Source organism: Gorilla gorilla, chromosome 4, assembly GCF_029281585.2.
Source record: "Gorilla gorilla gorilla isolate KB3781 chromosome 4, NHGRI_mGorGor1-v2.1_pri, whole genome shotgun sequence".
Classification (NCBI taxonomy): Eukaryota; Metazoa; Chordata; class Mammalia; order Primates; family Hominidae; genus Gorilla; species Gorilla gorilla.
Window position 1 is genome coordinate 130,331,317 of NC_073228.2, and position 22,336 is coordinate 130,353,652.

Consider the following 22,336-nt stretch of genomic DNA (forward strand, 5'->3'; position numbering starts at 1 on the left):
AGTCCGTCCTCCCACATTAGCCTCCAGAGTAGCTGGAACTATAGGCACATGCCACCATACCTGGCTTCCACTTAACTTTTCTAAATGTTTAAGATTATTTATTTTAAAAGTCAACTGTAGGATTTTACTAAGAATCTGTGATGCAATTATGGTAAGAATAGTTTATACTAAATGTTTCAATCAACAACCCATTAGATAAATTGGCAAAATGTACATACAAACAGCTAATTCACAAAACAAGAAAATTTTAATAAGCACTTAGATATATGGAAATACACTCAGCTTTACTCTTAAGAAGAAAATGCAAATGAAACTGTAGTGGAATATTTTTTAACCTTTTACATTTGCAAAGATCAAAAAGTTTAGCACTAGTCATGATTAAAATGATGATTGTTATTTTGTGTGCCAGCTATTATGCTAGGTACTTCAAAATATATATATTTTTAAGGCTAACACTTTATTAGTGAGAAGATATAGACACTGTTGAATATTTGGGTATGCATCACAAAATGTCTACCGAGGGCAATTTGGCAATAGCTGTAACATCTTTTCTATCATACCTTTTGACGCAGCAGTTCCATTTCCAGAAAATTATTCACACATGTAATAAACATATAAGGACATTTGTTGCAATGTTGTTAGTATTTGCAGAAGACTGAAATACACCTACATGCCCCATCAGTAAGGAAATGGTTAAATAACATTTCATCCTTACAATGGAACTTTATGCAGTCATTAAAAAGTATGAGGAAGATCTATGGGTACTGAAAGAACACCAAGATACAATAAGTAAAAAAAAAAAAGCAAGGTGTAGAATAGCATGCTGTCTATCATTTGTGGTTCAAAAATGCACACGTTTACATATGCACAGTCTCTCCCAGGAAGGACACACAAGTTGCTGGGAAGAGTAGGTGCCTTTGTGGAGAGAAACTGGGTCACCATGAAACAGGGGTAAAAAGAAAATTTGTTTTTCCATTGGTAACTTTTAAATTTTATACTTATGCTTATAGCGCCTATTCAGAAATAAATATGTAGATAGATAAATGAAATTTATAGTTGTCCAAACAAAAATAAATGCATCAGAATTGTAAATGGAAGATCATTCTTCTTGACTTGTAAAAATCTAATTTGGGAGATTCTGAGTTTATGAAATTGGAAAAGCTAAAGGGTTTCCCAGCCATCCTGTCTCCATTGCTCACTCCTGCACTTCCGCACTCCATTCTATTTCCTTCTTTTGGTCACTGTGAGGCCTCTCTTTATTTGTACTATGGCTGCTGTCCAGCCCTCTTCCATCTCTATAGCCCAACTCTTTGCTTCCCAAGTATTGTGGCCTGTGTCTGCCAGCCACGGAGCCACTGAATAGGCAGCACTCCAAAAACAAGCATCTATGAGGCCCCAGATCTTGGTGAATCCAGGTGCCAACATGGTTTTCACTACAGTTTCAGGAACACTCTACTTTCACAGACCCACCCATGACCACAACAATCCCATTGCCAGGCATTTATTCTATGAAGACCCTCTGATGAAACATATCCTATCTTCAAGACACTTCTAAACCTTTGTTGGTCAAGACTGTGGCTTTAAAATGATCAGAGACTTTTTAAAAAATAATCGTAGATGTAAAACTACCTCTACTTCTACTACCATAAGGAAGCTTAGTGATTTTTTTTATGCCTTTAGCTTAGATTAACATGTGGGTAGACTCAAACGCAGGGACTCATCACTGTAATTAGAAGGGAACACACCTTCTTGGACTGAACCACAGTGAAACACTTGTTTTCCTTCACCTGAGACACAGCTTAATCATAGCTTCTACCCTCAGCTACTTATTTACTTGGACTTGCATGTGATGTGCCTGAATACAATATATTCCCAGAAGGAGTGGCAAAGGGCCAGTGATGTGACAAGAGAAAGGCGTATTGAGTTTAGCTGAAACTCACAGAGACTATCTCCAGCAGGAATGATACTTGACTCCACATAAGAGTTCTAATTCTGAAAAATTGTGAAATGAGAATTTAAGTCATCATCAAACTAATGAGGTCTGGGAAGTGACAAATATTAGATGGCTGATAGGGATCGTACAACCTGTTTTTGCATTTATAAATTGTGTAACAGTGTGTGGCAGTGTTTTATTGAAACAAGATTTTCCTAGCCACTAATAAAAATGCTGTTCCCTGGCCGGGCATGGTGGTTTATGCTTTGTAATCCCAGCACTTTGGGAGGCCGAAGCAGGTGGATCACTTGAGGCCAGGAGTTCGAGACCAGCCTGGCCAACACAGCGAAACCCCGTCTCTACTAAAAATACAAAAATTAGCCAGACATGGTGGCAGGCACCTGTAATCCCAGCTACTCAGGAGACTGAGGCAGGAGAATCACTTGAACCTGGGAGGTGGAGGTTGCAGTGAGCAGAGATCACGCCATTGCACTCCAGCCTGGGTGACAAGAGTGAAACTCCACCTCAAAAAAAAAATAAATAAAAATAAAAATGCTGTCCGCTAATAGGTGAAGTCAGGTTTAGTTGTTATAAGCATGACTGTCTCACTGCTTTGAAATTTCTACTAAAAACCTTTCAGGCAGGGACCATAACTGATGCTTAAAGTGGGTTGGAGATGGGAGGAGAAATAACCTGCCAAGGCCAAGTAAAGGTTGGTCCTGTGTCTCCAGCATTTTCTACTGCTTCTGTGGATACTTACACCTGCCAGCTCACTTACCTGTCTCACCTACAAAGCTCTGAGCACCCTGACAGCAGGGACGAGTCCAGTAAATATTTGTTGAAAAAGGAGGATTGGTTTTTTGGTTTGTTTTTTCAGTTGACTCTTTTAGTCAAAGTCCGTAACAGGGCTTTGTCTTCTGGTTAAAAAATAAATAAAAACTGATTTCCTTATTTTCATGATTTAAATGAAACCTGTTCAGCTTCGTTGACCATAACTTTAAAGTTACTAAGTGGCCTGGTTCAGCTTCATTGACAGTAACTTAAAAGTTTCCAAAAGGCCTTGAGGAAGCATTCCATTTCCCCTCCCACACTGCTCACTCAAACACACGCTAGCCTCTGCTGCTTGAATTCTACATAGTTTCAGTCTGCTGCTGACAAGACCTCCAAGGTAAGGGATGCTTGCAGGAATAATCTTGCCTGTGTGAGGAATTAACTTGCTTGAGCCTGTAGCATCTTTAAGCAAAAACCTAAGATCAAATTGACTCGTAGATGAATTTCACTTCCTCTTTGAGATACTACATAATTAATCCATATCATTGAACATATAAATGACCGCTGTGAGCAAATGCTGAGCTGAGTGCTGTGGGAAAAAAACAGATATTCCCTGCCTTTAAGGAACTTGGTTTAGTGCTGGATAACTAAGATTTTTGGGAGAAAAGGTACCAGTACAAGGTATTAATTAATTAGATGCCTAGTGAATTATAAAATCAGCAGGTAGCATAGAGACTTTTAAGCAGTGTGGAAGATGTGTCCCCTGGCTAGGGCCTTCAAGGAGAGAACCAGTGCTGAAGACAAGACACAAGTTGAAGGAGAAGTGAAGTGGAGAGTATGTAGAAAAAAGCTACTTTGAGTACACTGTATGTTCCATCCTTGAAAGACATTGTTTGAGTAGGACAATATAGAGGCATGCACTGTAATCTTTTCAGTGCTAAGCTAGGGGTCCCGAAACAGGACCACCTTATGTGGTTAAGCACTTAAGTCACCTGCACTGCACACAAATGCCTGACCAAGATGGGTCAGGGTCAAAGAGGAGCTGAAATCTAGCCTCAGTTTTGCTGCCTTCTGACCTTGGTGCTGGGCTGTTTCTGCCCAGAGCAAGAAGCACCTTATCTGTGCCAGGAGCACCTTTTGCAGAGTGGCTCTCTGTACACAAAGATGCTGTATAGGACAGCTCCAGCTCTCCCTCTAAGTCTTCATCTGATCCTGCATAAAATCCAGTAAATATCTGAATAAATGTTGAGATGGATTATTGAAGTTCTATACCCAGTCTCTACTTAAAGAGGGCTTCTCAAGTAGATTTCTGCCTGAATCTGTTGAAGAAAAGAGATAATGTGTTTGTGTCTTGGGGGAAGTGAAAAAAGGCAGAGATGTGCTTTAGGGCCTCTTAACTATTCTAAAATTCTTTGAGTCCACAAATTAAACTTGGTGCTAAGTTTAATAAAGTCCAATTATTATTTTAAACCAAAACAGGGTTTTCCTAATAATATTTCAATGCCTCAGCCTTCCATGTACCTTTGTCACACAATGCAATTCTGTTATGGACTGAGCCCTTTTAATGTATGTAACTGTTTTAAGTACTTTGAGAAGAATTGAAGAAATAGAAGGTTGGACCTCTGTCCTCAGATATGTATCTACTAGGAAAAAAGAAATGCTTACCACAAAATTAAGAGCGTCAACCATTTGGCCAGGTGCAGTGGCTCACGCCTGTAATCCCAGCACTTTGGGAGGCCAAGGTGGGCAGATCACCTGAGGTCAGGAGTTCGAGACCAGCCTGGCCAACATAGCAAAACCCCGTCTCTACTAAAAATACAAAAATTAGCCAGCCATGGTGGCGTGCGCCTGTAATCCCAGCTACTCGGGAGGCTGAGGCAGGAGAATCTCTTGAACCTAGGAGGCAGTGGTTGCAGTGAGCCGAGATTGTGCCACTGCACTCCAGCCTGGGCAACCAGAGTGAAACTGCATCTCAAAAAAAAAAAAAAAAGAGCATCAACCATCTGTAGGTGTTATTAGTTAGATACCCTTGTCAGATATACTGGCCTTGATGCTGACACTACAATAGGACTCCTCGCCTAGGCTGCAATTTTCATATGCTGTGAAAAGTGATCAGCAAAGCAACCACACAGCTTAAACTATCCAGTGGCATTTCTGGCCTGCACAGTCATATGCAGGTGAGACTACCAAATAGGTGGTAAATGAAAGTGAAGATTAGCTAATCTCTCATAGCAATGCCATCTTAACATGTCTTTCTTTAGGCTCAGTCTCCATGGAGTCCTCACATCCTCAGAAGTATCGTTTGTGTTTTACTGAGCTGACACACCAAAGAAGTTCTGATCCATAAATAACATTTTGTATTCTTCCTTCAACATCCCTTCCTTTCCCACTTTCCCATTGGAAGTGGTTTCCCCTGCTTCCCAAGAGATCTTCACCAGCCGACTGAGGGAACTCACCTCTGCATCCCCCAAGCTGGTTGTCCTCTGTTTGTTGGTTCTAAGCACAAACCTTCTTGACTCACCTTCCCCTCTACTCCCTTCCACCTTCTCTTTTACCAAGGTCAGACCTAGTTTTTCCAAAGCCTATTGATCATGACTGTAAGTCAACACTATCCTAGACCCCGTGGTTAAGACAAAGATGAGTAAGATTCCCACTCCGCCCTGGAGCTCTCACACTGAAGAGTTCATTATGAGGATAAATGGATGAGTAGGTGGTTGGGGGGATGAATGGAGAGAGAGAACACAAAGGTTTTGCAGACAGACATACTAAGTTTGAATCTCAAGTAAGATAGATGCTAGCTCTCTGAACTTAGGCAAGATAGCAAGAGCCTCAGATTCCTCATCTGTAAAATGAGGGTAGTAATTCCTACCTAGTCTGGGTGGTTGTAAAGATTAGAGACTGTAAATTGCTTAGGGAACTGCTTGGTTAAACAACGTGTAAGTGACATAAGAGAAATGCAAACAAAAGGGGTGGGGGTTCCCAGCAGGAAGGCTCACACCTGCAGGAGGCCACACGTGAGCGTGTGTACATGTGCGTGTGTGTGTGTGCAGGGCGCTCCCAGCCTCCAGGTGATCTGCTGCCCCAGCACAGCCCATGCAGAGCAGAGCTGGGCAGCACAGACCTGGGAGCCAGCAAGTCCACACAGTCTGGCATTTACAAGTGAAACAGGTGTGACCTGCAGCTACTGCCGTTGGGACACCAGGCAAGGGGTTAGAATGGAGATTGGGAAAGGGCCTCGCTGTCAAAGTTAACTAGCCTATCAGTGAGGAATGAAAATCATTCCATTCTCTAGAAAACCATGTTACTTCATCGTTTTCCTTCCAGCTACCTCTCTCTGAATGTCTAAAGTGAAGCGGTTTCCTTTCTTCTTCAGCTCAGAGGCTGAGAATGGTGTGGAGGAGAAAAAGAAAGCCTGCAGGTCGCCAACAGCCCAATCCCCTACCCCATCTGTGGAGGCGGACTCCCCAGACCAGAAGAAAATCATTAGCCTATGGTAAGTCCTCCGCTGACTCTCTTTGTTCTCTTTTGTCTTTTGGGGAGAGGGCGTTACAGGAGGAGCAGGGGTTTTTTGTTAAGAGTGAGGATGTATTAATACTATAGACAACTAATACTCCTGAGAAAGAATGAGCATTTTTCCTTGATACCCAGGCAGCATCTTTTTCTCCCTCCTGCCCCAGCCTTCAGCAGAGCATCTGCACCTTTCTGAAAGCGCTGATTTTGCTAAGTGATGAGGCCAGGGTGGACCCCTCTCAGGCATATGTTTAGAAAGCTGGGAAGGCTGGCCAGGTTGGAGTGTCTGCCCAGCCTTGGGTGTGCACACCTGGTGTCTCACTTTCCTAGGGGCCGTGAAAAAAGCCGAGGAAAAGAATCCCCATCCTGGGGACCCACCAGGCCACCAGTTTCCTGTGACAGACTAAGAGGGAGGGTTGGTTTGGTTGTGGGGCCGGAGGGGAGAGGTGGTTTTGAGATGTGTAGCTGTAGCCTCATCTTTCTCAGAGGCACCAACTACCATTTGGTAGAGACTAAAGTTGGTAGAGACTAAAGTTGCTTTGGGGCACTTAAAAGATAGCGGTTAAACCAACAGTGTGTGATGGGTGAGTGCAGTTTATCTAAACTGAGTACAGAAATCATTGTGGTCCTTCACCATTATTAGAACTTTTAGAACTGCTACCTTCTACTTCTTTTGGTCTCTGCTAAAAGATTATTAACTCCGCTTTTTGCTTCCTTCCTGGCTTCCCAGCCCATATCTTCTCTCCAAATCTATGCTTCATTCAGGACCAAGAGTAAGTCTTAACTCCTCCCGAAATTTTCCTATTCTGACTCTAATTCCCAATTATCTCTCCATCTTTCTTGCATGCTGTTTTGTGGCATCTCACTTTTTTTTTTTTTCCAGTCGGAGTCTCGCTCTGTCATCCAGGCTGGAGTGCAGTGGCACATTCTCAGCTCACAGCAACCTCCGCCTCCCAGGTTCAAGCGATTCTCCTCCCTCAGCCACCCTGGTAGCTGGGCCTACAGGCATGCACCACCATGCCCACCTAATTTTTGTACTTTTAGTAGAGACAGGGTTTCACCATGTTGACCAGGTTGGTCTTGAACTCCTGACCTCAGGTGATCCACTGGCCTCGGCCTCCCAAAGTGCTGGGATTACAGGCATGGGCCACTGCACCTGGCCAGCATCTCACTTTAACAATTTTTTTTCCTCTAGTTGTTTCGCCTCAAAGCCTCACCTAATGCTTCTCTTCACAAAGGCACAAGGCACATTATTTCTCATGTCTTTTACCACTGTTGGCTGACTACAGCAGGCACCTTAAAAACACTGTTGGTTTTACTCCAACTTCCCCAGGCTTCAGTAATAATAATACACTCTCACAGGGCATGCTTGCTAAACTTCATGGGCATGCAGTTCCTGCAGTTGGAAAGGGCCCACATTTGGTTTAATGTTCCCCTCTTGCTATCCAGAAATGCTTAATAATTTTTATGTAAGGGGGCCGGGCACGGTGGCTCACACCTGTAATCCTAGCACTTTGAGAGGCTGAGGTGGGCGGATAACTTGAGGTCAGGAGCTTGAGACCAGCCTGGCTAACATGGTGAAACCCCATCTCTACTAAAAATAAAAAATTAGCCGGGTGTGGTAGTGCATGCACTCAGGAGGCTGAGGCAGGAGAATCGCTTGAACCCAGAAAGTGGAGGTTGCAGTAAGCCGAGATTGTGCCACTCCAGCCTCAGCAACAGTGTGAGACTTTGTCTCTATATAAAAATTATTAATTAATAATTTTTACTTGTTTTTATTTTGTTTTTATTAATTAATAATTTTTATATAAAGGACCCCACATTTTCATTTTGCACTGGGCTTCTTGTCACCTGTAGGAAGTGAGAATAACAGGGTTGAAAAGACCCAAAGAAATCCATATTATATACATACATACCCTGTCCACAGGGGCCAGTGTCATGCAGATGAACCCCCTTATTGCTTGTGCCTTTTGAAATTATCAAGGGTAGAGCCACCCTACTAGTCATATTTGCTTGCAGTCCATGGATCTTCAAAAGGTTGGATCATTTCCTTGCCCATTCCATTAACATTTATTAATGGGAATCAGTAGAGGTGATGAATTCAAATCTGTGAATAATATAAATAAAAGGCAAGTTGACATTTGTACAGATAATTTTATTTTCAAATAGAGAACAAATGTTTTTTCATAGCTTCCAAAAAAATGTAATCCCTAGAATTCCCAGGGAATTTATGTCTGTGAATAGCTTCAATGGCCTGTATCTGAAATTAAACTCATTTACCTTGAACTGCTGAGGGGTATTTGCCCTGTGATTTCAGCATTGTGGAGTCATACACTGTAGTGGCTAGAAGAGGCCTAGGACATCATATAGTCCATCTTTTCACAGCTGAGAAAACCAGAGCATAATTCTCTAACTTCAGTCCTTTCTGTTTCTCTGTGACACCCATGTACCACCTGAATTACTTCAGATTGTTCTTAAATCCACTTTGAACCAATTTTTTTTAACTGAACCTCATTTTAAGGAATAATATTGTGAAATCATGGATTTTATGTGTCATTTCCTCCCAATAAACATTAAAGCAACTTCATAATCATAAAACTTATTCATATATATAACTCCAAAAATCATCCATGCATTCTACTTTGAAATGACTGCGTTTAGCCGTAGGGTTGAAGATACGTACAAATGTACACATCCACTAAAATGGGAAACCAGGACTAGAATCATCTTAGAAGGAAACTCTGGAGCTCTGACCTCTGTGCTTAACAGGAAAAAGGAAGACTTGGCTTCAAACATGTTTTGTGGTTTCATTTTTTTTATTCTGATTTCACTTTTATTGTATTACCACTCTGGGATGTTTTGTCTCTTTTCCTCATACCCAGTTCTTGCTTATCCTGTTAGGCCCAGCATTTTAAGCCCACATTATTCTATTGTTTTCCTCTTCTATTTATTTACTTTTTTTAATTTAACTTTTTTTTTTTTTTTTTGAGACAGAATATTGCTCTGTCCCCCAGGCTGGAGTGCAGTGGTGCAATATCAGCTCACTGCAACCTCTGCCTCCCAGGTTCAAGCGATTCTTCTGCCTCAGCCTCCCGAGTAGCTGGGACTACAGGCGCCCACCATCATGCCCAGCTAATTTTTGTATTTTTAATAGAGATGGGATTTCGCTATGTTGGCCAGGCCAGTCTCAAACTCCTGACCTCAGGTGGTCCGCCCACCTTGACCTCCCAAAGTGCTGTGATTACAGGCATGAGCCACTGTGCCTGGTGTGTTTTCCTCTTCTCTTACCTCCTGTTAGACTTATTGGCTCCATAGCTTCTCCTAACTCCTATAATATGTATTTTTTTTGGTGCTAAATCATGTACTGCCTTTTTAAAAAAGTCTTTGATGCATGCGTACACAGGCGCCTTAAGGATACAAACTGTGTTATGGGCCCCAAGACATTTAATACAATGCCCCACTCAATTAATACTTGTTAAATATTAGTGGAATTCTGAAACAAAAATATTCTTTGATTGAACTATAGCTGCAATACTATTTAGTAATTTGCCTCAAGTATTCCTTTTTAAACACTGATTAAAATAGTTTAGTTTTAAAATGATGTAATTATTTTCACAACTTGATTGTTATTTCACCCTCTGTAAGTTACTATTTCTACAGTTTTTGATTACAGCCTGATGAAATCATTGCAGTGTCCTAAAGCATGTGCTGTGTAAATGCTCTCAGAGTATCATGAATGATTTTTGATATCCAGAAAAGAAAAACAAATGTCAGGTTTTCTTAGAAGATAGTATAATAATCAAGATTTATTACAATAAATTAATGAAAAATGTATCTCAAAGTGCAATAATCCCAGCACTTTGGGAAGCCGAGGCAGGTAGATTGCTTAAGTCCGGGAGTTCAAGACCAGTCTGGGCAACGTGGTGAAACCCCATCTCTAGAAAAAAATGAGCTGGGCATGGTGGCACGCACCTGTAGTCCCAGCTACTCAGGAGGCTGAGGTGGGAGGATCGCTTGAGTCCTGGACGGTGAGGTTGCAGTGAACCGTGATCATGCTGCTGCACTTCAGCCTGGGCAACAGAGCAAAACTGTCTCAAAAAAAAAAAAATTATCTTATAGACACCCTGGACTTTCTTTCTTTAGGTCAAAATCCAGTTTTGATGGTGCCTCTTTAGCAAGTGATAAGAACGACTGTAAAACAGAAAGCAAAAATGACCCTAAGACTGAAAGAAAAAAGTCTTCATCTTCCAGCCAGGTAATTTGAGAATGGAATTTGTATTGTCTTAGAGGGTGACAGGGCTATTGAAGCCAGTGACAAGAAGGAACCCAAGTATGCACCTTCCTGCTGGTCAAGACTAATACAGGTATAGAGTTTAGAGAATTTAGAAGAACAAACAGGCAGCAGTTCCTCCAGTCCATTTTTCAGCAACGTTATATTCCACAACTCATTTTTCAGCACATTGCATGATGGTGAGTTCCATGCTGTGGCCTCGAACTCTGACAGATACCCAGAGATCAGGGACCAACACAAAGTCATGTGCTTATCCAATAATTGGCAGGACAAGGGGAGTTGTGACATCCTTGTACTGAAATTGAAGAGTCTGATAAGGCACCTGCCTGAATAGTAGTAGGCCAGCCAACTGCACACAGAGGAGTTAGACCTTTGAACAGGGTCAGGATTCTTCTCCAGAACTAGTTTTGGTTCTGCTTTAAAATATACCCAGATAGGAAACAAAGCCTAGTTCTATGTCATCAGAGAGTGTGATGCATGTGCTGGGGACAGGAGTTTGGGGTTTTTCTTAATTCTTCACCCCTCTAAATACTTGAATATGTGTTTCCTAAGAGCTAAACCAAAAACCATCGGCACACCCAAGAAATTTAAATATGAAATGTATTAACATATTATTAATACAAAATTCACTTTTGAATTTCCATAGTAGTCCCAGTAATAAATATCCTTTATAAAGGTGTTTTTTTCCTCTCCAGGATCCAGTCAAGAGTCACATACTGCATGTAATTGCTATGTCTTTTCTTTTTTTTTTTCGAGACAGAGTCTTGCTCTGTTGCCCAGGCTGGAGTGCAGTGCCACAATCTTGGCTCACTGCAACCTCCACCTCCCGGGTTTAAGTGATTCTCATGACTCAACCATCTGAGTAGCTGGGATTACAGATGTGCACCACCACACCCAGCTAATTTTTGTATTTTTAATACAGGCAGGGTGTTGCCGTGTTAGCCAGGCTCATCTCAAACTCCTGGCCTCAGGCGATCCACCCACCTCTGCATCCCAAAATGCTGCGATAACGAGCATGAGCAACCGCACTCAGCCTGCTATGTCCCTTTTAATTGAAAGCAGCCCCACTACCTTTTTTGCCATTTATTACGTTGACATTTTTGAAGAGTTTATGGCCTAGCATATTTTAAATCAAGCGTGCAACCACTGCTCACTGTAGCCATTGAAAACAAAAGCTCAGTGAAGCCATAGAACACCTAGCTTTAATCAAGGTATCTTTCTATAAGGAGTTTATCTGTAAAATAGTTGACTTGCAGGGACCATCTATCATCTTGATGACCTGGTCTGTAGTTCTTTATGGCAAAACAGGGCCAGTTTTGCCATTGAGACCACTCTTGGTTTGGATAATAAAGCCATCCAGGGCCTCCTACCCATTCTCCTTATAAGAATTTTTCTTCAGAAGCATCCTATGAGGCAGACTGATCCTGTGGAGGGAGGATCGAGTTCTACCCCATAGTTCGCTGCAGGCTTGAACTCCTGGGCTCAAGAGATCCTCCTGCCTCAGCCTCCCGAGTAGCTAGGACTACAGGCACATGCCACCACATCCAGCTAACATCTCTACTCTTAATAGCTATATGATGCAGGTGAAAGTGTTTTACAAGCTGTAAATTGCTGGCTATCCATTGTTATTGTCACAGTTGTGAAAACAGAGCCCTTGAAGATGAAGTGATTTACAGCTGTCATGGTCTTGGGCCTTCTGCTGCCCTGGAGAGTGAAGTCTTTGTATGAAATCCTACTTGTCTTGTCAGTAGCCTACTACTGCATCCTACTCCTGTCACTGGCTAAGGAAATGCCTTCACAATAATACAGTAGGAAGAGTGGCCATATGTTGCCTTAGACTATAGGTCCTTTACATGTATTATCCCATTTAAGCCTCATGGCATCCCTTGAGGCAGGTACTGTTTTTGCCCTCTGGTACAGAAGAGGAAACCAAGGCCCAGGGAGATTAAGTGACTAAGCCATGGTCACACACCAAGAGCTAGAGCCACTACAGCCAAGACTTCAACTCAGGTTTACCTGACTACAAAGCTTTGAACCACTGTACTCTTCTGAGAGTACTCACTGGTACCTTTAGTACCTGGGATCCAGTACCTTCCCTAATGAGATTCCTTAGAATTTCATCCCATTTCTCATCAGGGACATCTTTGTCCTCCAGCCCTGTTACCTCGGCAGTAGGCTGACCAGCAGCTGCATCATTATATCCAACCAGCAAAGCATTAAACTTGTTAGAAAATGAAACTGTGTGCCCAGACTTTCACTGTTTTACTGAAGGCTTGTGTCAGAGACTGTAAGATCAGTGAGAAGGAATTCCTAAAGATACTATTAAGGGAGGGAAAATTTGTTGTTGAAGTTGAATTTGTGATGTTTCACAAGAAAGTGAGAATGGTGATGCTTATATTTTGTTCTCATTGTAGTACAAGGCCAATATGCACTTTCACAAGTTGTTTCTTAGTGTCCCAACGGAGGAACCACTGAAGCAAAGTAAGTTCTGACCTGTTTGACTTTTTAAGCTACATATTTGAAAAGTTGGTCATTAGTTTTGGGGAAGAAAAAGGGCATAGTCCATGGACTGAGTCACCAAGGGGATCAGGTTTCTGAAAGTCATAACATAACAATAACACCAGCTTCAGTCAGCTTTCACCAGGCAGCGTGAAAAGATCACAGAGGAGAAAAAGAAACAGTTCTCCATGGGGTATGGAGTCATCCAAGATGGTTCCGTGATACCCTTCCCTTCTTTATTTATTGCTGAAATGCACATGGTTACATCGCTTTAAGATTTAGGATAACAAGCCTGGGGCAAGAGAGGCCACTAGAAGAAGGCTAAAAGAAAACTCACATCCTTAGACATGGACAGACATGTGCTGATGCCACTATGAAGGGTGAGATAGTCACCTAAATATCTTGGCCAGCATGCTAGTTAAGCACGCCTACTAGGCTCTGCAGTGGTTCATCAAGGGGCCCAAAGTTCCATTCTAGCCTCTCTTCATGTGCAAAAGTTGAGGCAAGATGCTGGGTTCCTTCCATGACCTTTAAACAGGAGGTGTGGGTTATGTGCTCTTCCCCTAGTGAGGCCATCTATTTTGAAAACAGTCATTACTGAAAATACTGGGGAAAAGGGGAACAGGTGTACTAATATCAGCACATGGTGACACACCAGGCTAAATAGAGGAGACTTGTAAGACCCCATTCTTGGTCTCTCAGGTACAATGGTAGATTTGCCTTTTCATTCTGATATTTATACTGAAGGTGGTAAGACTTTGAACTTAAAAACAAACTGGTTGCCACAGCTTTCTTTCCATAAAGATGACAGAAGAAGAGGTAATAAAACTTTTGAGTGTGAATGTATTATCTCTGCCCATCCTTGAGTCACCAAAATATATACTCGGTTTTTATTTTAAGTGGAAATTCTAAATGATGCTGTACCTGTGTATATTTTCCCAGGCTTTACCTGTGCTCTACAGAAAGAAATACTATACCAAGGAAAGCTCTTTGTATCAGAAAACTGGATCTGTTTTCATTCCAAAGTCTTTGGAAAAGACACAAAGGTTGGTATAATTAAAAAAAAAACGCTAACCCTATACTTTATTATATATGGTAAATATTAATCATCTTAAATTTAGCTATATTTATAGATATTTGTATCATGGTTATTCACGTCAAGTTTCTTTTGTTGTAATTCCAAATACTATGCATTCTAAATGCCTCCAGAAGACACTAACTTCCCTTTTTCCCTAAACATTATTTTCTCACTCATTTGTTTATACACATATACCTCATATATACACATGTACCTCACCCATAACCATACCCTAAATCCTTTTTACTCAGATGTCACCAGAGAGCACTCAAAGTTGTTTATATGGAGGGTGTGCCATGATTTTCAAAGACATACATTTAAACCAAAATCATTTCTTTTAAGAAACATCAATTTTTATACCATATTTATACCAGTTACCAGTGATATCTAGGACAGCAGGCCTATAAATAAGCTACTTATTAGCACTCCCTTTGTACCCTCACCAGCACAAAATGAGCAGGAAGTGGAGCAGTTAAGGCCTAGCCTGGGTAAGTCAGACACCCTCAATCCCAAGTGTACTCTGATATTACATCTTTTCATTATTATTAAATATAGATTTGGGGGAGCAGAGACACATGACATCCTGAGGCATTAAGGAGAACAGCCTAAAGGAATTGGCACTGCCCTCTCAACTGGGGACCATGGGACTATGGCCTATCAAGGAAAAGATAATTCTATCCCACTGACATTTTTTTACCTTTGAGCTATGATGTCACATCACAGTTCATTCAGGCCTCCAGAATAACACCAGAGAAACACCTTCTTGGGTTTGCATGACCTTAGTGAGTTTTCAGTCATTCTGATTCATGATTATGAAGAAGCAACTTTCATACTCATGAAGTCGCTGATTAAAACTTCTTTTTGAGTGGTAGATGTGCCTTATTTAAATATTCTCTCTAAAACCACTGGCAATTGCATAAAGACCACTTAACAAATCTAATAGGAATATTTTCTTTTGTTGGTGTTGGAGCTAGAGGCTAACATACTATTCTTTAGGTAAAACACATTCTTTTTTTATTGATTTTTTATCATATAGAGCTATGTTTAGCTAAGCATTATTTGATCGACAGTATTATCTGAATCAGTATAATACAAAGCAATATGAAGCAGTATTTCACATATTTCTACATTTCTGGATTAAAGGTCTTGTTCATGGAATGGGGAAGGGGATTGGGTAGTACTGATCAATGTGATATAGTTCTCAGGAATTCATAGAGAGCCAACATCTCTGAGCAGAGCAGCAGGGACTGAAGATACTAATGGACAAAATATTAGTCTTTGTTAAGGGATGGGGGATTCACAAAGGCAGTCAGTGCACTTTCAAGCTAATATGACTCTAGCAATGGTTTTAAAGTTCTACTTCTACCTAAGAACTGATAAAAAGAAGTTAGAAGGAGTGACCCTGGTTTTTTGAAGACATGGATATACTGAGATTGCTTTTACAATGTGTAACCTACAGAGGCATGAGACTGAAAATTAGCAGGGCATGGGAATAAGAACCATGATAATGACTTGTATGTTCCATCCCTTCTAAGGATGGTGTCAAAGGAGATTTGGGCTTCAGAGATGTTGCAGAATTTCCTCACTGCCAATGGACCTCAGTCCAACATGGTCCAATATGAGCTGAAGGCACCCAAACAATTGCTCTACAACGGGAACTTTCTAATCAAGTTCCCCTTCTAAAGCAGTTTACCTTGGAAAAATATTATCATTTACCCTGGAAAAATATTAATAAAGTATAGCCTTAATTTAATCCGGACCTTTTTAGTCAGCCTGTTGGTATTTGCAGATGCCAGTAAAATTAACATGCACGTATCACATTCTGTCTAAGCTCAAACTGAAAAGTGATTTAAGCTTTATTTTACAAATGTTATCTGGTTGTAATTTTATACTCATGAAGCAATTGCTTGAAAACTCCTTCTTAAGGGTGTTCCATGCCTTAGATTATGAAAAATCTAAATTTCTAGCCCTTTGTCACTGCATGTTTGTATTGTTGCTCAGAAACAAAATTAGACTCATTTTTTAAAAATTATCATCTAAGTATATCTCAAATTCTTTTTTTCCAAATTTATCCCAACTTGTAAGTTCTGAATTACCTCCTGCCTTTGAAAAATGTTGTGAGTGGAGTTCTTTGGCAAACAGTTTTTAGAAAATGTCTTGATTGGTTTAGCCCCTTGTTCTTCCATAGTCTTCCAGCCTAGATCATTGAGGGCAATAAATAAGCCCATCTCATAAACCCAGATGTGAATGCAAATATTCAAAGTTAAAAGCTCATTTTGTGGCCAGGAACAGTGGCTTATGCCTGTAATCCCAGCACTTTGGGAGGCCGAGGCGGGCGGATCACCTGAGGTTGGGAGTTCAAGACCAGCCTGACCAACATGGAGAAATCTCATCTCTACTAAAAATACAAAATTAGCTGGATGTGGCCGGGTGCGGTGGTTCACACCTGTAATCTCAGCACTTTGGGAGGCCGAGGCAGGCAGATCACCTGAGGTCAGGAGTTTGAGACCAGCCTGACCAACATAGAGAAACCCCTTCTCTACTTAAAATACAAAATCAGCCAGGCATGGTGGTACATGCCTGTAATCCCAGCTACTAGGGAGGCTGAGGCAGGAGAATCACTTGAACCCAGTGGGTGGAGGTTGCGGTGAGCCGAGATCGTGCCACTGCACTCCAGCCTGGGCAACAAGAACGAAACTCCATCTCAAAAAAAAAAAAAAAATTAGCTGGATGTGGTGGCGCATGCCTGTAATCCCAGCTACTCGGGAGGCTGAGGCAGGAGAATCACTTGAACCTGGGAGAAGGAGGTTGCTGTGAGCTGAGATTGCACCATTGCACTCCAGCCTGGGCAACAAGAGCAAAACTCTGTCTCAAAAAAAAAAAGCTCATTTGCTTCCTTCAAGCTGGCAGTACTTACATAAAGCCCATCTCTTTGAGAATATGTGAGGCATTTTCAAGAAGTAGATGTTCAAGTGAGTGTGAGTTCCTAGGGAAGGGGGAAGTCAGATCATTTTACCATGGCTGTGTGCGACTCTATTTTCAGGGATTGAAGTGATGTGATCCATTTTCCTTTGAGATCAAACTTGGTTGGAGAGGTATAACATAAATTATCATGAACTTCTGTTCTTTGTGCCATTTGATACATTCTTATAGCACATTGTATTGAAAAGAACCCACATTTGGAATCAGATTGGCTTGAATTCCATCTCTGTAACTTCTTATGTATGACATGCACCTCTCTAAATAAATTTCTTTATTTCTCATAATATTGAGTATGTATGATCATAATTAAATTAAATTCTATCTGGTAAATAGGTATCAATAATGGTAGCTTCTATAGTTACTGTTGTTGTTATTCTTTGTTGAACCAGAAAAGTATTTAGAATTCTTTTATATCACCCATCCTGATTTCATGAAACAAGTGAGGAGGTGAATGAAATTTTTATTCATCACTGGACATTTTGCATATATTATCTCACTTAATCCACAGAAAATCCTGAGAAGCAGACGAGGCTATCTCCAATTTATAAATCAAAAAACTGAGGCCTAGAACGGATAGCTTACAAGGGGGAGTAGGTCATGTAGATACAGGTTGAGAATCCCCTATCCAAAATGCTTGGGACCAGCAGTGTTTTGGATTTCAGATTTTTGCAATATCTGCCAACATATAACTGGCTGAGCATTCCTAATCCAAAAATCCAAAATCTGAAATGCTCCAATGAGCATTTTCTTTGACCGTCAATATCAGCATTCAAAAACTTTTAGATTTTGGAATAGCTTGGATTTATGATTTTCAGATTAAGGATACTCAACCTGTAGTAACAGAACTGAGCCAAGAATTCAGGTCCCAGATTTTCTATCCAGTGATGGTCCTATTATACCAGTGCTTTTTAACATGCACCTAGAGACAGAGGAGAGTGGGGCATGTGGAAGTTAGCCCAAAGTGGATGACCACAAGCTTGAAATTTCTTTAGAGCCTTGGGCTTATCTTTAAAATGAATACACATTTTGCATTCTATTTCCATGTCTGAAGATAAACGTTTCCCACCAAGATCTTCAGTCCAATTGATGATTAAGATTTATCCTCTGGCTTAGTAAGCCCCACTTTGAGGAGCTCAGTGATACATCCCTGCCACTCTCTAAGACTGGCTTTTCTTCATGGAGGCTGGAGAGCTTGCTGCTGGTTTTGATTTCTGTTTACCTTTTTTTTTTTTTTTCCTTTAATGTGAAGATTTGAAGTGCTGTTCTGTCAAGTCTGAACTGGCATTAACTTGCTGATTCTGTTTCAGATCTCTATTCCAGCTTTCTCGGTAACCCTAATAAAGAAAACCAAAACTGCTCTTCTAGTGCCAAACGCCCTGATCATAGCAACAGTCACAGACAGGGTGAGTATGCAGCCGAGCGAGGGCATCTTTGCTTTGTCCTCCTGCTCTGGGCTCTGCTGCCTAAGGGGTCTCTTGCCAAGGACCAAGACTCCAAACCATAAATATCATCTCCTGTGGTGAATCAGGAAAATTCCATAAGACTAATTTTAAAAATTATAGCCTGTAGACATTCATGTAGTGCTGTTTCCCTTCACAAGGTGATTTATTCTCATAGAAGTGTTGCCAATTTTGAATTTCCTGCTGACTTAATTATACTTGCCTGACCAAGGTCAAAAAAATAAAATTCTTTCTCAACTTCTGCTAGGTCAGGCTAAACTGATACATTCAGTTCCTTTAATAGTCTTAAAGGGAAAAAAAAAAAAAAAAAAGGAGGTCAGGCCTTTAATTCCAGCACTTTGGGAGGCTGAGGGCTGAGGTGGGAGAATTGCTTGAGCCCAGGAGTTGGGAACCAGCCTGGGCAACATGGTGAAACCCCGTCTCTACAAAAAATATAAAAATTAGCCAGGTGTGATGGTATGTGCCTGTGATCCCAGCTACTTGGGATGCTGAGGTAGGAGGATCACTTGAGCCCAGGAGGTAAAGGCTGCAGTGAGCCATGATTGTGCCACTGCACTCCAGCCTGGGCAACAGAGCAAGACCCTGACTCAAAGAAAAAGAAAAAGGACAAGGCTAGGCATGGGGGCTCACACCTGTAATCCCAGCACTTTGGGAGGCCCAAATGGGCGGATCGCTCGAGTCCAGGAGTTCAAGACTAACCTGCGCAACATGGCGAAACCCTCTGTCTTCAAAAAATACAAAAATTAGCCAGGTGTGGTGGCACACACCTGTGGTCTCAGCTACTGGGGAGGCTGAGGTGGGAGGATTGCTTGAGCCCGGGAGACAGAGGTTGCAGTGAGCCGAGATCGAGCACCACTGCACTCCAGCCTGGGTGACAGAGCGAGACCCTGTCTCAAAAAAGTAATAAATATATATAAAGAACAAGAACAACAAAACCACCACCTTACTGACAGGGTGAGGCAGGCAGGTTGATAGTGAGGAGTTCCTGGTGTGGGGGTGGCCAGCCTCCCCATAACCTCAATCAATACCTCCCTAGAGCCATTCCAGGTAAAGAAAACTTGCACCTGCTCTGCAACTGCAGGTACAGGATCAGTTTTTAGACCTGCTTTACTAACAGGTTGCCTAAACTACCTTCTATACAGAAATTCCAGAGCTGAATTGACTATTGGGCTACCGCAGACATGCACAATCAGAAAAATTAACATTAAAGTGGTGTCTATTTCAGCTTGGCAAGAAAGAGGGAGTGGAGTGGTCTGGTTACTTTTCACGTGAATTTTTTTTAATCTTTTACGAATTATTTCTACGAAAGCATAAACTCTACATTCTATAGATTTCATTTCTCCTTTTTCCTTTTTTATTTTTCCTTTTTTTAACAGAGATGGGGTCTTGCTATGTTGCCAAGGGCTGGTCTCAAATTCCTGGGCTCAAGTGATCCTCTTACCTCAGCCTCCCAAAGTGCTGGGATTACAGGCATGAACCACCATGACTGGCTATAGATTTCCTTTCTAACCATACTAGAAAACTTGTAGAGAGAAGAAAAAAGAAGGAAAGATAAAAGAGACCATTCTGATAAGCTAGAAAATATGTTAGTATCTATTTGGGAATTTTTTAGAAATACTAATAGCTAACAGGCATCAGTATTTCCTCCTTGTCAGGCCATACACTAATGCTTTTCTTATATTTTCTTGCTACCACCCTGTAATGGATAACTGTTATTAAGAAAACTGAAAGTTAGAGGGGTTAAACAATTTTTCCAATTTCACCCACTTAGTAAGTGTAAGAGCCAGAATTTGCAACTGGATCTGCCTGATGCCAGAACCCACAATATTAATTACTTTGGAATATAGTACTTGCTCGGAAATAATTCAAGTTCCCTCATTGGCGAATGAGAATGATAATCACAAACTCATGGAAAGGAGGTCTGAAAACATTCTATGGCATAAATAGATGGAAAAAAAGTAAATTTTTATATTTTCTGAACATATTGTTTATGGTAAAATCATTTTTCCTCATGTCATTTGTCTTCACGTGACTTGTCTAGCTTTGATTTTACTCCTTTCCCATGGCTCACTTATAAGTCTCCACTAGAAAATCTCCATATTTGTACAAGAAAGAATCTGGAAGTGGCAAGAAAGAGAGCTAGCCTGTTAGAGCCACTGGGAAGTTTTCAGTGGAAATCTAGGTCAGAGCAGAGAAGGCGGACCCTCGGGAATTGTTAAATACCCTTAAAAACAAAAACAGAGGGAGAGAGATTTTAAAGGGGATCTAGTGAATGTCACCAGCCTTTTCTTGATGTCCAGGCCTTTTCTTCTCTGGGCTTGTTTGAGGCACCAGTGACAGGCTTTTGGAGCCTTCATTTTGCCCTACATGTATTTATTACTCTTAAATTGGGTTTGAAGATTTTGTTGCTTTTATGGGAGAATGTTTGCTTTATTACAGGAATGGAATAAAAATGGAATGTTTGAGTGAGAGGAATGAGAATATAGATCAAAGAGAGGTCCATGTTGTTTGAAAATGAAAAAGCTGTATACAGATACTTTTCTGAACTCTCAACTCTCACTTCTCTTCCGGCAATATCTATTCATAATTATCCTGTTTTGTTTTTCAGTACATATTTGTCTCCTTACTCTCCAGAGATTCAACTTACAAACTACTAAAATCTGTGTGTGGACACTTAGAAGTGAGTATGATGTCCCTGAGCCTCAATTACTGTCTCTCTTCTGTATTTCTTATGGTTTCATAGTTAATCTGGCTTTTCGTTTTGTTCCAATAATTTCAGAATACAAGTGTTGGTAACAGTCCCAATCCATCTTCTGCTGAAAACAGTTTCCGAGCAGACCGCCCTTCATCTCTGCCTCTGGTAAGTTGCCTACATAACTATCTAAATGCAAAAGAAAGGGAATATGTCCCACAATTATACTTGTGCTTACACCATGACCAGGGTGTGGGAAGAGCTTAGGACCAAAATATTTGAGGTACAGTTGAAGAAACAGGGCATATCTTCCTTGAAGAAGAGGAAACCATAGTAGCCATAAACTTTTTCCAAGTAATTGAAGAGTTGTCCTGCAAAAAGAAAGAAACACCTAGTAGACTATCTTGGTGAGTTACTGGTCAGTGAATGCATTCATAAAATCTTGCTCTGTTTGCTTGTCAATATTGGCTTAGAGGGATTCACAAATCTGAGGTAGGACTGAGTCATCCCACAAATCCTTAAATGTCTTCTGTGTTCAAGGCACCATGCTAGTGCACACTGTAGGATACCAGGAAAAATTAAAACTAATTTATGCCTTCAGAGACTTCACAACTTAGAAGAGAAACGAATATGCTCAGAATTAACTGTAAAAAAAAAAAAAGAAAGAAAGAAAGAAAAGAAAAGAAAGCTGTAACGCCCAAGTGACAGGTAAAGATTGATTCATTCCCTTAGACTTTGTAAACCATAGAGTAAATCTCCAATGGGAAGTAGCTCCCTCTGTTTGTGTAAGATTTGTACCCATAATGGTTATAATGTTTTCCCAAGAGAGTTCCAACCATATCATTCAAATGATTATAAATATTCAATATTAGTGAAGCAATATGAGCCCATGGTTTCAACATCTCCCACAAATCTTTTTTTTTGAGAACAGTTTAAAAGTAATGGGATTGAAAGCATGTTCACACAAACACTTGTACAAGAATGTTAATAGCATTATTCATCATAGCCAAAAGGTGGGGAAAACCCTAATGTCCATCAACTGATTAATGGATTTTTTAAATGTGGTATACCTATACAATGGGATATTATTCAACCATAAAAAGGAAATTAAGGGCTGGGC

At 40.9% G+C, this 22,336-nt stretch overlaps 1 protein-coding gene across 10 annotated transcripts in view; it reads left to right on the plus strand.

Annotated features, from left to right (window-relative positions):
- Nucleotides 1-22,336, plus strand: part of GRAMD2B (GRAM domain containing 2B) — a 70,970-nt gene that overhangs the window by 36,152 nt on the left and 12,482 nt on the right. For 3 of the 10 annotated variants that reach the window (XM_004042425.5, XM_055387604.2, XM_055387610.2), the window contains exons 2-9: nt 6,078-6,197; nt 6,945-6,987; nt 10,358-10,469; nt 12,920-12,986; nt 13,947-14,050; nt 18,372-18,467; nt 21,133-21,204; nt 21,304-21,384. In XM_004042425.5, the coding sequence (XP_004042473.5) occupies nt 6,078-6,197; nt 6,945-6,987; nt 10,358-10,469; nt 12,920-12,986; nt 13,947-14,050; nt 18,372-18,467; nt 21,133-21,204; nt 21,304-21,384 (695 nt within the window). Of the gene's footprint in view, nt 1-6,028; nt 6,198-6,944; nt 6,988-10,357; nt 10,470-12,919; nt 12,987-13,946; nt 14,051-18,371; nt 18,468-21,132; nt 21,205-21,303; nt 21,385-22,336 lie in introns of those variants that run through there. The other 7 variants (XM_055387606.2, XM_004042421.5, XM_019028231.4 and 4 more) reach the window with 4 other exon arrangements.